The sequence below is a fragment of the Vombatus ursinus genome, unplaced genomic scaffold, assembly GCF_900497805.2.
Source record: "Vombatus ursinus unplaced genomic scaffold, bare-nosed wombat genome assembly UNPS02014786.1, whole genome shotgun sequence".
In the NCBI taxonomy this organism is placed as follows: Eukaryota; Metazoa; Chordata; class Mammalia; order Diprotodontia; family Vombatidae; genus Vombatus; species Vombatus ursinus.
Genome location: NW_020954564.1, coordinates 53,807,696 through 53,822,584, shown reverse-complemented (window position 1 = coordinate 53,822,584; position 14,889 = coordinate 53,807,696). Strand labels below are relative to the sequence as shown.

At 45.2% G+C, this 14,889-nt stretch overlaps 1 protein-coding gene across 1 annotated transcript; it reads right to left on the bottom strand.

Annotated features, from left to right (window-relative positions):
• Positions 1-1,228: 1,228 nt before the first annotated feature.
• On the bottom strand, positions 1,229-4,878 carry LOC114047137 (CCAAT/enhancer-binding protein alpha-like). Its single transcript, XM_027867892.1, has one exon. The coding sequence runs from the start codon at positions 4,397-4,399 to the stop codon at positions 3,326-3,328; it is 1,074 nt and encodes a 357-aa protein (XP_027723693.1). The 5' UTR covers positions 4,400-4,878; the 3' UTR covers positions 1,229-3,325.
• Positions 4,879-14,889: the final 10,011 nt, after the last annotated feature.

Sequence of the window (14,889 nt, the reverse complement as noted above, 5' to 3'; positions counted from 1 at the left end):
ACCCCTAAGTGTCCTGAAAGACCCAATCCTAATTGCCTAGAGGGCACGCTTGTAATGCGTTAATGGGTTAGGATGCTGGGGTGTGAGGCCACCAGCAACTCACCCTATAGCCCACTCTACCACAGACTTGGGATGTTTCTAATCCTCACCTTCTGAGCCTGAATTTCTTCCAGGGACAGGGTCAGGTCTCCTGCTCCCAGCCCAGGATTACCTTCCTACTTTCTAGCCTAGGGGTATCTCCCTGTTACATAGTGTCTGGCACACAGTGGGGCTTAATATGTGCTCCTTGATTTGACTAGACTTGACCCTCTCCCCTCCCAGATGTGGAGAATCTGGAAAGGGGGATGGGAACAAACAAGCTGGGGCCAGAACAGGACTGGTATATGACCTTGGAGCCCTGGCTGGGACTGAGGCAGGCCAAGCCAACTTCACTAGGACCTCACAGCTAATTAAGTGTTCACCCCAGTGAATCAGAGGTTGGGCTGAGGTTTTTGTAATTCTAGGCATCCTCACTTTGAGCCTCTTCTCTGAGCCACCCCCCCCCCCCATGCCCACAGGGCTCTGGACCTTTTCCTCAGTCATCCCTATCTCATTCAGACTGCTTTGGAAGCCACTGTATGAGCTGACCTCTGGAGTTATCCACAGTTCCTGGCTCTCAGATACAGTGAGTAGAGCCTTGCAGTTGTGTTTTGGGCTGGGGAACTCCAAAACAGCTTAAAGCTACAGCAGGACAGGATTGGAGTGGAAGTTTGGGTTGGGGAGAGGAAAAGAGGTCAGATGACCAGCCTGAACCCCTGACACTCACCCTTGTTTTTCTTGTCCCTCCACCTTTCAGAAAACAAACTGTCTTGAGGCACTCTTGCTCATTGCTCTGGAGAATGGAAACTCACTGACCTGTGCAGCAGCCTCAAGATCTTAATTTAGGGCAAGAAGAGAACACCTCTAAGACCCCAATCTTGATTACTAGGGGACAGTGCCATGCCTCTTTAACTGCCCTCTTCCCAGTAAGAATTAGCCATCCTGGCCAGGCCTCATTGACACCCCAGTAGATTTTTGCCAGAACAGAGTCCTGGAAGTTCTCCTGTAGAAGTACAACTGTTAGGAAACTGATTCGGAAATGAAGCCAACCAGTGGAGTCCCGGGAGCAACCCTGCTGCCACCACTGGAGGTCCAAGCACTGAACTGGGACTGCCATCGGCAAAAATGAAGAGCCAGAGCATGGATTCACTCACATCAAGAACATGCAATGTTTATTGAGTTATGGGACCTGGCCCTTGACAACCCTCCCATGTAGTTTCACTCTGGCTTTAAAAAGACACCGAGCTCCACTTTTATAGACATTTATATATAATATATTTATATATTTATATATATTTTGTACATAAAACAGGCAACATGAAATTCCCATCTATCACATCTGGAAAATAAAATATCCTCCCACAATAACAACAACAAAAGACAACTTGGCCCTTTCCTTCTCCTCCCCACCCTCCCATGCCTCAATTTCCCCTGGGCACACAGCTTGGCTGCTTAGCTGTGGGTGGGGGTGCCTTTGGAAAAAGTCTCCCACCAGCTCCTGAGTGTCACAGGGCCCCTGTCTGGAGGTGGTGGTGTGGGCTGAGTTCGTTGGCCTGGGCCCAGTTCTTTGCTTTGACTGAGATTGTCTTGAGGGAACCTAGGTCATCTCCAGGGTTCCTCTCTCTTGCCCCAAACCCTTCAATCAGCCCACTTGCCTATCCTTGCCTTTTTCTTGCACCACTTCTGGGGAGCTGCTCCCTGGGGACCAGGGGAGAGAGAGAGGGGGCACAAAGAGAAAAGGGAGGTAGAGGGTATTCAGCTTCTCCCCACCCCTCAGGGAGAGGAAAACAACAATAATAATAAAAGGAGAGGAAAGTAGAAACTCTGGAGAGCTCCATTCCACTTATGAACAAAGAAAATCTCGGTCAGAATCTGAGTGAAAAATACAAACAAGGTGATGCTCGGGCTGCAACATTAATTAGCATACAGAGGTGGACAGTTACACTTCGGCCTGCACAATTGAGACCTAACCTGGGATTGGGGTTTGTAATCAATTAATTGAGAAAGCAACAGGCTGGTTGCTTTTTGTAACTAAATCCCCCATCTCAAGGGAGTTTATTCATTGTGCTTGGTATTATTGCGACTTTTCGACATATAGTACAGACATTGCTTCTCTATGTTTGGCTTAGCCGCCCCCCCCATTCCCCCTGCCTTCCTCAAGGGGACAGTTTCACTAGTCCCCTGACTCCCCCACCCGTTCTGCCCTTCACACACCATTTCCTTGGAGGAGGGGGGAGCTGCTGACTTAGGACTTCAGCCCCTCAGTCACTCTTCTTATGGGGAGAGCTGTCTGCCGATCACTGTCCAACCCCTGAAGGAAGACACCCCCACCTCGGCTCAGAAACTCGGCTCCCACAAGTCTAGGGGCAGCAACCACAGGCTTAAAGCCAAGTTACTGGGGTTTCTTTCTCTTCTTAAGGACTTTATAATATTCTCGTCAGAATATCACCAAGTTGTTTCTCCGGCTCAGTGTCCTCGCAAGCCGTCCCCCACTCTCTCTTCCCTCTACCCTCACCCCGATCTCACTCACGCTACTTTCTCTGGTCTATGAGGCAAGGCCCACCACCTGTCCTCCGAAACCCCAGTCCCAGAATGACTGGAGCTTCACTTTCTACGACCTTTCCCCAGGCTCCCGCATCTCTCCTAGGCAGAAAGAGGAGGGGAGAGAAATAGAGCCCGGTAAGCTGGGGGTGTAGGAACATGGGGAACCTCCAGATCAAATGGCAAAGGCACATGGTTCGCTCCTTCCATTCCGTAGACACTTGGGAATCCCAGAGTTTCAATTTAAACGCGTCTCGCTCCTAAGGCACAGGGTTATTGCTTAATACTAGAGCTGCCTGGCTTCCGGGCTTCTCTCCCTTCCTTCTTCTCGGCCCCCCACCCTCACTCCCGGTTTCTCTCCCCCACCCCCGACTAGAAAGAAACTTGTAGACAACAACCTAAGGCCAAATCTCAAACTCGAAGAGATTCTGACCGGCTTGGGGGCGGGGGGCGGGGGCAGAGAATCAAAGCCAGCCAGGGTTTATCGCACCGGAATTTCCTCGTTCTGTCTTGGACAGTCTCGAGATCAGTCTGGTCTGAAATTTAAAAAGAAAAAAATACCCCACCAGTGTCCAAAGTAACGTCCTTCAGTCCTGCGTCTGGGTGGGTTCGGAGGGAGAGGCTGAGGGACGGAATCCACGAAGGGCCTGAGGGGCCACCGGGAGTCTGGGCTGTAGAAGGATTGGCGGGAGGGGAGAGCGCTTATTCACGCGCAGTTGCCCATGGCTTTAACCAAGGAACTTTCTGGGAGCTGGCGAAAGATACCTCGCAGCGTGTCCAGCTCCCGAGTCAGCTGCTCCACCCGCTTGCGCAGCCGGTCATTGTCATTCGTGAGCTCCAGCACCTTCTGCTGGGTCTCCACGTTGCGCTGCTTGGCCTTATCCCGGCTCTTGCGCACAGCGATGTTGTTGCGTTCCCGACGCACTCGGTACTCGCTGCTGCTCTTGTCCACAGACTTCTTGGATTTACCCCGGTGGTCCGTGGACATCATCTTGAGTCCTCCTCCCGGGGGTAGACTGTTCTGCTGGTGTGGGTGATGCGGTGGCTGCGGCGGCTGGTGGTGAGGGCTAGGCACAGGCGTGGGCGGTGGCGTGGGGTGCCCTGGTTGCAGGTGCATGGTGGTCTGGCCGCAGTGGGCGATTTGGTACTGGAGGTGGGACGCCGGATGGTGGTGGTGGTGATGGTGGTGGTGGGCTGGAGGAGGCGGCGGTGGTTGCTGCTGTTGCTGCTGCTGCTGCGCCTGGTAAGAGTAGAGGCCGGACAGCGCCAACTGCTTAGCCTCGTCCTCCTCCCGGGGCTCCTGCTTGATCACCAGTGGTCGCAAGGCCGGGGCCCCAATGCGCTCGTACAGGGGGTCCAGTTTGCCGTCCAGGTAGCCCGCGGCCATGCAGCCATAGACGTGGGGGTGGCTCCCAGGCCCGTGGGCTCCGTGCATGGCGTGGCCGGCGGGATGCGGCTGCGGAGGATAGTCGAACTCGCCCCCCGCCAGGGCAGCTTTGGCTTTCTCCTGCTGCTTACTGTGCTGGAACAGGTCGGCTAGGAACTCGTCGTTGAAAGCGGCGGGATCGATGTAGGCGCTGATGTCGATTGAGTTTTCGTTCTCACAGATGTCGCCCAGCTGTTCCGAGGCGGCGGCGGCTGCAGGTGTTGCGGGGGGCTGAGGAGGGACAGAGTCCCGGGGGTAGCCAAAGGCGACGCTGCTAGGCTGGTGGTGGGGACTCTGGAGGTGGCTGCTCATCGGGGGCCGGGACTCGACCTCGTAGAAGTTGGTTTGCTCCATGGGGGAGCTAAAATCTTCCCGGCATGGTGACCAGCTCCGGGAATCCAGACTGCACAGGCACCCGGACTTCGGGGAACGCCCAGCGGTCGCCAACAACCAACAAGATCAACCCGGGCCGGGACTAAGAGAGGGGAATTGGCTTCTTTGGGGGAAGCAACAAGAGCTCAATTCCCTCCTTCCTTTTCGCAGACTCCAGAGAGATGAGTGGAGCTACGTGCCCTCTTCTTTCTCCAGCGCCTCTCCAGCGCCCCTCCAGCCCCGGATTCGACCCTCTCCTCCGTTCCCTCCAAGCGCCACCCAGCCCAAGTACCCTAGCTCGTCCGCCCTTAATTGCTAATGGCTCGACTCCCTCACTGCTGCTATTATATAGTCTCAAAATCCCGTGCTGGGCATCGCCCTCTAGTGTCCTGCTGGGAAACGCTTGCTGGGAAACTGGTGGCAGGTTTAGATTCCCTGGGTCTTAGCGCCAGGCCCTCTAGAAGAAAGCTACCCCCTCCCCCGTCCCCTCTCCGCCTCGCTCCAGACACCCCTTTCGACTCTTTAGCTCTTTGTAAGGGGGAAGTGTGGCTCAGAGCCCAGTCCCTCGGCTGAGAGGTGCAGCTGCAGAACGCCCACTTTTCCTGAGTGCTGTTTTTTCTTAACAAACCACCACTAGTGTAAACAGACACATGCAAGCCCATTCTATGTACTGGGGGAACTTCAGGGAGCAAAGAAGAATTTCCATTGTGTCAAAAAGTAATTCACTACTCTGTTTCCCTTCGGGAAGCAAAATGTGCCTCCCCTCCCTCCCCCTAAACCTCAAAGAATTTTTTTTTTTAAAAGATCAGCTAAACCATCGCGCTGGGTTGGAACCTGCTAGAAAGGTTAAGTGCTGGGGCGCACTGATAAGGAGTCCAGAGAAACGTGTCTTTCAGTCCAAGGTACTGTAGGAGGCGAGTATTCCTTCAGCTGGTGGCTCAGGGGGTGAGAAGAGGAAAGGGGAGTCGAGCGACCAAGAGGGAAGGGTGAGGCCCGGCGCTCCTTGTGTACATGTGTTAAGATTCTCTTTCAAAACAAGAAATCAGTACCTGCGATGGAATATGGGGGTTCTAGAAGGTAGATGGGGAGTGGAGGGTCTGGAGAGTCAAGTTTCCGGATACAGAAGCCTGGCGCACGGCACTTCTGAAAGCTCTAAAGGTAGTAGAGATTCTTGTGCTTCTTTTATCTCTGATCGCCAGGTGACACATGAAGCATATCCGATTTCCAGCCCGAGCCACCACAATGTGGTCTCACGGGGACACCGGGCTGGCGGGACGGGACGTTCCGGCGCTAGGACCCAGGGAGAGGAGGGGAGGGAGGGAAGGGAAGGGAAAGGAGGAAAAGGAGGGAAGAGAGGAGGTAGTCAGGGAGGACTGTGGCCCTAAAAGGAACAGGGGGCGGGGAGCGTTCGCATGGAGGCCACGACCCACTGATTAGAGGTGACATTAAAAAAAAAAATCACTCCACCAGGGCCCTAAAGGTAATCGTTCTGGAGAGCTTTGGCTCTAGCTGAGCGCAATGCCGCCAACTTTTCCCTTTGCGTCTCCGCAGCAGAGCACGAGAGCCTTTAGCTCTTTCATAGAGTGGTTACTTCTGCTGGGACGCCAAAAAGCCTCATTCAAAAAAGGGACAATAGATTGGGAGGACTCTAGAGCTGAAAGCAAGAAACTATGCCTCTTGCATCAAAACCAAAGACGAATAAATTAGTCTTTTTAAAGCTGGGAGAACCATTCTCTTCAGGTTGGTTTTCTCTTCCCCTTCCTCTTCCCCTTCTCCCTTCCTTCTTTCTTTCCTTCCTTCCTTCCTTCTTTCCTTCCTTCCTTCCCTCTTTCCTTCTTTCCCTTGTTGCTATCTGTCTCTCCTTTCTCCTCCGTAAAGTTTCTTTCCCACAATCAGCCTGACTGCAGTCAGTTCTTTTCAGGAGCTTTGGCTGTCAAAGGGGGAAAGGAGATGGCTTTAATATATTTCACTAATTTCTCAGTATTGTCAGCACAGTGAACGACCTTGGGGTGCGGCTACTGGCTTTTGAATGACTCTTTACTTTTCCTTGGTTCGCAGTTTCCTGTCACCAGCCTCCCCTCCCAGTAGGGTTTGGGGTGAGAGGTGGAAGCAGTGGTCTCTAATCCTACCTATTTCCTCGAGGTTGATCCTGAAAAGGAAGCTATGTGGGTTGAGTTTGGAGAAGGCTAGGGAGCTGAAAGCTTGTCTTTTACTAAGGAAAACCTTGAACCCTCACCACACTGGATAAAACATATTTACAAATATATGACACACAATATATGACATACATATAACACATACATATATATACATACACAGTAGGGGTTGAAGGCAGGATTAAGACTCTTCAAGGTTTACATTCATGTTGGAAATGTAAAGAAGACAACTAGCTGACCATATTAACCCCGTATTTCTGAAATACAAACACTGTACTAGAGAAGTCCACCATGACTGCAACAGCCCTGGACAAATTGCCCAGAGCCTTTAGTGTTCTCCTCCCCCTCCTTGACACATCCCCTCACCTGCCTCTGGGCCCAGCATCAATTTCCAAATAACCTTGAAGTGTGGAAAAGCAGAGGTTATGGGGAGCCAAATTGCACCACAGTCACTGCTTTCTGGGCTATTCTCTATATTTCTTTCTTTTCAGCTGAAAATTTGGGCTTGTTTGTCCAGGTGGAATTTGGGGAGCTTTAAGGAATGACATTTATATCCAAGTCAATGTAGTTTATCTTTCCTAAGTTGTAACAGTAACTACTCCCAGCTCAGGGATCTAGTCTAGATAACAAGGGGAAGGCTTTTGGGGGGACTCTGTCTCATTCCTACCACTTACCTCCTTTTAAGACACAAATGTTTCTGTTCTCCAAGTTGGGTCACCTTCCTGTACAGAAATAGATAATAGCTGTGGACATTTAAGCTGGTGCATCTTTCAGATTGAGTAGTCAATTATTATGTCAGTAGTCTCTTTGGAGACCAAGTTGGTTTTAAAGAATAGTTCAGAAAGCCCTAGATACCAGCCACAAAATTTGGACGAAGAGAAGAAACAAACTAGCTCAGGGAATAAATGCTGTGCTTTAATCATATTTCCATTCAATATATTTCCCAGTGATTAATATCCCAAGTGTTTCATTCCCCATCCAAGCCCATAAGCAAAGCACATTTTTAACCTAATGCATTAGGATGAAGCAAGTAAGAAATGAGATAAATAAAACAAAACAATTAGATCCTGTATATCTGAAGGTCTTAAAAATTCTGGTCTAGATGAAGATTCATTTAAATTCCATGAGAATGTAAGAACCTTTAAGGGAAATGCAACATCTGAGCAGAAGCGGGTTTTTCCTGCATAGTTAATATACCATCATTAAAGACTGTAAGAAAGAGCACAGGAAATCTAACCAGGCTTCTTGTTTCAGGCCAGTGCTATGAGGTGGTAAGGGAGGTGTTTAACCTTCTAGACTAGCAGACTGTCCTGGCTTCAGCATTCATTGCTCTGCAAATGACAGCTGACAATGCTCTGGGGGTAAAAGTGGGGATTTTCTTCCTGATCAGTGAATGATGATCGGATTCTGTGTTGGCTTTTCTTCACCATCCTTTCTTTTTATACGTTGATATTTAGCGAGAATGAACTAGTAGTTGAAGTCTTCCATGAAATGAGTACAAATTATGGAACATAAAGCTGGAAGGAACCTCTGGAGCTCATTTACTCCAACAAGGAATTACACCCACTCTTGGTATTAAATACCTGAAGCTGAAAGAGGTTAAGTGAGTTGCCCAACATCGTATATCAAGTTAGTAGGAGACAGGAAAAGGGAAGAGGAGAAGAATGAACACTAGTAAGGAGTTAAGGGTTCCCCCAAAGAGCCAAATTCAGTCAGAAATGAAATATCTGCCTTCCTTCCCTTCTACCTTTTAAGCAAGGAAAGGAATGCCAAAAATAATCCAGTCTTCACAATTCCCACTAATAGGCTAGTTTAAGGACCAAGATGTCATAGGGATCTTACTTCCTGAGAAAACCCCTCCTCCCTGCCATTTTCCCATTCCCCCCTCCAAAAAAAATCCCAAATAATAATGAAGGCCAAAGCATGTGTCTGTCTGTCTCTTTGTATTGATATACATACATACACAGGCACACACACACATATATAAATATGTATACACACATATGTATGTATGTATATATATATGGTTGCTAATGCATTATGAAAGACAACTGAATTTCTGTAAGATACCTAATAAGCTGATACTAATACATGACAGTTCTCTGACTTTATCTTTAAAACACATGAGTGGGGCAGCTAGGTGGTACAGTAAGTAGAGCACTGGCCCTGAAGTCAGGAGGACCTGAGTTCAAATCCAGCCTCAGATACATGATGCTCACTAGCTGTGTGACCCTGGGCAAGTCACTTAACCCCGATTGCCTTGCAAAAATAAATAAATAAATAAAATACATGAGGACTAAATAATACTCATGTACTTGGCTTAACACACAGGAGTTCCATAAAGGGGTCTCTGTCTATGAAGACACAAGTGGCTGGACAGCAACAGGGTAGTAATTAATTTACCATTTATTAATCACCTTCTATGTGCCTGCAATGCCTCAGTCACTGAGGTCAGTATAAGGATAAATGAAAACCAATCCCTGTCCTCAAGAAGCTTATATCCTAGTAATGATGACAAAACACATGCAGAAAAGCTTGACAACAATAAGAATCTGATAAGTGCAGAAGACAAGTAGGGACTGCTATGAGATCAGATGAGGGGGACATATTTCCAGATAGGGAGAGAAGGGAAGATTTCATGGCAGAAATGCTATTTGAAGATAACTGGGCTTTATGGGATTGATGGGGAGATGAGGAGAAGAAAGTATTCCAGTCACAGGAGACAGCATGAACCAAGATGGGAAAACTCAAGATGGATCCAGTCCTAGAAAGCACATGCAGGAAAATGATGAACAAAACCAGACCAGGACATAGACTATGTCTGCCAAAGTCCTTCAGTCATCTTCCAAGGAGGAAATGTTTGAAGAAAGATTTGAAAGATGAATGGTGAGATACATTATAAATGACATATGGAAGACTTCTCTAAGGACTTTTCATTTTCCCTAGAACCTAGAATAGTGCCTGGCCTGTAGTAGGTCCGTTAACAAATGCTTGAACAGAGCAAAAAGGATAGGAATGATCTAAGAATGTTATAGGAGAAAGGAGCCTTGGGAGGCTAACTTGTGGTTCAAGTAGTAAGAATGTTTTAAACTGTCTGGAACAGAGAAGGGAAATTTTAGCTTGTATGAAAACTAAGAAAAAGTCTATAATACCACAGGCTTATAAACTGATTTCTTTTCCTGATAGCTGTAAAAATTCTTCTTCCTGTTCTATAATTGGTACCAGCTTGCCATGCTCTCAACAAAGAGTTAGAGAGCACATTTCAGTTCTTTAAAACCCTCTGATCTTCTTCAATGTGTAGAATCACTGGAGATATCGACTTGAAGGAGGAAGGACCCAAATTACATCAGCAGCTCTTTGCTCTGGGGTAATGCAGCTGTCAACTCTTGAGGGAGCTAGTCTTCCACCTCCAAGCCTGACCCTCCTTTAAGCAGCCTGCGGGTTCTAAAGAGAAAACCCAGTACTCCCCTAGAATGTGAACCTGCTAAAGACAATATTGCTTATCTCTCTCTCAAAAAAGAAAAACCCAAATGAAAAAATGAATGGAATACATCATTGTCAGTGAATTCACGGGTTCTGAAGGAGGCCAGGCTGGAAACTTAAAGATGTTACTGACCACTTTTACTCAATTTGGCAGGTGAGCACAGACTTCATCAAAGCCATTTCCTGACAGCACGGGAGAGTAAAGAAAGGAAGAAACTGTTTTGTTGTTGTCTAGATGATGTCAGTCAATAGTATGCTGAGCCTAAGAGAGGTCCTCATTAAGATGTAATTCTCCTTGTTGGTATTAGGAATGAAAACCAGTCTACATCCTACGTGGTTAAAATGGAGCAAACTTCAGTTTAGGTTTCTAACTTTCTCTAATAAATTAAAATATAAATGTAGGATTCAAGCTTCCTCATTAGACTAAATTAAAATTGACAGACTTAGGTATCTGAACACTTCTGCCAGATGCAGTTACCTATATTAGAATTATATATATATACATGTATATATATATATATATACATGCTTATATGTATAATGTGTATATATGTATATATAAATCACACAATTGATGTTTCCCAACAAACATCTCAACAATAGCCCCTATAAAGCTTACCCACTGAAAACAGTTTGTTGTAAACTCCTTATGAGTAGGGATTGTTTCATTCTTTGTCTTTTTAATCACCAGCCCAGCATAATCCCGGGGCACCTGGTAGATGCTTAATAAAGGCTTGTTGATTGATCAACAGAAAGAAAGGTCATGTCCTGTGTGGTCCTAGTACTGACCACTGTATTTGACCAAGAGTTTTATTGCTGCCTTTTATTTACATTTTATAGTCATCATATAGGTGGTTCTTTTGGTTTTGCTTTCTTCATTCTGCATCCTAGTGCTTGATTTTTAAGAATGCCCTGCATTCGATTTTAATTTAAAATATACCACATATATCATTTATCCCACTGTATGTTACAATAAAGTTTATGTATGTGGTCAGTTACTACTTATAACTTGATTTTTTTCCCTTGATTTCCCTTTTATGTGTTATATTCCTCCATTAGAAGGTACAGTAAGCACCTTTCTATGTGTCAGGCACTGTGTTAAGTGCTAGGGATACCAAAGTAATGAGAGCATTTGCTGCCTATCTTTGTATCCTCAGCACTTAGCACAGTGACTGGCACATAGTAAGGAATTTAATAAATGTGCTCTCTCTCTTAATCTCAGTTTTTTTTAAATCAAGAGACTATTTTCCCCTTTATATCTATAACCTAATGGTTCTGTGAGGAAGAATGAGCCCTAGGCATAGGTAGAAGGGCCCATGAAATCATCCTTACTACCCATGAAAAGAATTGCCTAGATCTCATCAACTCTCATCTCTATTTGCCTCCTTATTGTTCTATATTCATTTTTACCTCTCTACAATTACACTTCTCTGGTCTTTTTTATTTTGTAGCACTCCCCCTCCTCCCAATCACTTCTCCCTTTTTTTCTAATAATTTTGGTATCTTAGCTTCTATTCCTTCTTCTGTTAGTTGATACAATACCAAGAAAATATCTTACTTGGCAGAGGAATAGGCAATATAACACATAGTCTAATGGTTAGAAGTAAATTATTCCTCCCAACAAGGTTCTGAGATACAAGAATTTGTTTTTTTTTTCTCCAAAATTACCAACAATCTCTTAGTTGCCAAATGGCAGTAAATGCCAATGGCTTTTTCTCAGTCCTCATTCTCCTTGGCTCTCTACATCCTTTGACATTGTTGATTACCCTCTTCTCCTTGATGATCTCTTCTCTTTAGGTTTTCAGAACACCACTGTCTCCTGGCTCCCCTCCTACTTAGATGACAACTTCTTCCTATATAACTTTTGCTGGCTCTCATGCAGATTACACCATCTAACCGTAAGTGTCCCACAGGATTTGGTCCTGGGACCTCTTTTCTTCTTCTTCTATGCTATTTCACTTGGTAATCTCATTGACTCCTATAGATTTTATTATCATCTGTAAACTGACAATTCTCAAAACTACCTATTCTGCCCTAACCTCTCTGCTGACCTCTAATCTTGCATCTCCAACTATCTTTCAGACATCTTGAACTAGATGTCCAGTAGCCATGTTAAACTCAACATAGCCAAAGCAGAACTCACTATCTTTCCCCCTAAATCCAATCCTTCTGCTACCTTCTCTTATTACTGTAGAGGGTGACACTACTCTCCCAGTCTCTCTGACTCACAACCTAGTTGTCATTCTCAACTCTTCACTGTCTGTCACTGCCTTCCCCATCCCCACCCCATATCCAATCAGTTGCCAAGGTCTGTCAATTTTACCTTTGCAACATCTATTAAATATACTCCCTTTTCTCCTCTGACCACTGCTGCCGGTCTGGGTCAGGTCCTTATCACCCAAAGAATCTTGGGGAAATCTGAATTGGTTTATTGGATTCATGTTTGTCTGTGCCAGGACGTACTCAGTCTCAGGCCTCCAGGGTCATCACAAGCAAGATATAAATCTCAAAGATGTTTTCACAACAAATTCTCATTCTTCAATGTCCTCCAGAAACCAGTGGCCTAGGGTACACTGGAGTGAAAATTGGCCTCTATAGCAGGGGTGGGGAACCAGCAGCCTCGAGGCCACATGTGGCCCTCTAGATCCTCAAGTGTGGCCCTTTGACTAAATCTAAATCTAAATCACAAATCCCCTTAAAAATGCAGCCCTTTGACTGAATCCAAACTTCGCAGAACAAATCCCCTTAATAAAAGGATTTGTTCAGTAAAACTTGGACTTAGTCAAAAGGCCACACCCAAGGACCTAGAAGGCCACATGTGGCCTTGAGGCCACTGCTTTCCTACTCCTGCTCTGGAGGGAAGGAGCTTCTTGAGTACCACCATTCTCCTTGCTGAGTCCAATTCATCCACTACTTTTAACTTGATTCCAGTTGCATTGTGGTGTAGCAAATAGAGTGGTAGACCTGAAGTCAGGAAGCCTTGGGTTCAAATCCTTCAAATGAGTTTTCTTTCTAAGAGAGGATACAATGTACACATATATAGGTACAGGTATATATGGTACACATGTGGTTATATATGCCTATCAGTGAGGATTCTCTAAGATTGTAAATTGCAGAACAGTTGCTAATTTGCATTGGTTGAGGAAGTTTCCTATATCAAAATTAAAAAAAAAATCAAAAGAATAAAACCCAACTAATCAGATAAAAGATAAAGCAAATGAATCTATACAAGTTCGGGATAATTGCTCTCTAATGTGGCTGCAAGTTGCACTGTGCATATTGATTTAGCTGCTGATCTTCTGTAGGTGACTAGCCAATAGAGCAGAATCAAGAAGTCCCACCCTCCTCCCCCCCAACTCCTGGCAGTTTCTAGTCTCTGGGGACTGTCCCTACCTACCCTTTACAATTAAAATTTCAAAGGTCACTTAGGAAGCACATAACCAATTAAGCTGACACTCCCTTTCTGTCAGATAATACCTCCATCCCAAAGGTCTCAAATGAAGCTTTGAGATTTAATGGTGAACAATATTTTAAAAGTAACACCACAGGTTTCAAAAGTAAAGGACCAAAGTAAGAACTTGAGGAATAGTTCTTTAAAAAAACCCACAGTGTTATTGTTTATTAGAAGTACTGCCTTCCAAAAGATACTTTTATCTCACTAAAAGTGCAATAACAGTCAAACACAAACCAATATGACTCATACATCTATAAAAATGCCAGCTTACATAGCTGAGCTCTTCAAAAAACCAGAGAAACTGGTAGTCAGCATGGAAAGGTACAGAAATTCTCAGCTACAGTTTCTTTTATGAAGTGGGGAAATAGGTCAATTTGAATTTGACTGAGTTTTAAACTAACAGGAATGTATATAAATAGTTATTGCCAGCTTGGATTAAGAGCTAATTTGTAATTGTAATAAAATGATACAAAGTTCCCTAGGAGGTGAGATTCTAATTGTAGATGAGCAAGAACATAAACCTTATAAAATAAAAATATGATTATGTCTCCCTAATACAAGCTAAATAAATCATTGTGTAATCTATGAAGTCGTGGGTTTTAGTGATCTAAATCAAGTCCTGGGTCTTCAAGATCCTGCAGGTATCTGATTTCCTAGACCAACTATATGTCACCATACACACACCCACACCCACCCACCCACACACACACACACATATATGTATGCATATACCTATCTATACATATAAATATATACACATTATGTACATGTATGTGTTCATACACTTTTAATATCTGTTTATAAGTACTAGTATTCAAATATACAAACAGGAGCATAAGAAAAGAAAAATGAGCATAAAAGATATTAAAAATGATTGCATGTGACAGAGGAAAGGCAACATGGTACAGGTTTGGGACTGTGAAGAGTCAAATCCCACTTTTGATCTTTACTGTCTGTGACCTCTGGCAAGTCACTTAATTTCCCTGAGCCTTGGTTTCCCCACCTATGGAGTGATAGGTTGCACTAGATGACCTCTGAGCATCTCTAGATCTATGAGTCAAGACTCAGAAAGATATTGACAGATATTGGGCTGAATCTAAGAAAAGGAAAGTTTTTGATCTGGACTTGTGATTTCATACATATGGGAAACTCCTGGTGAGGAAACTCCTATCAATGTAGATGACAAGCTAGTCTTCAAATTAGTCTTGGAGATTTGCTTAAGGGCTCTAGGAGATTAAGTGATTTACTTGGGAGTTCCCACATCCAGTGTGTCAGAGGTAGGACCTGAACCCAGGTCTTCTTGACTCCAAGACCAACTGTCCTTCCATGCTGCCATACTGCCTTTAATGGAGATAAATGTGAAATCCTAAGCTTTCATT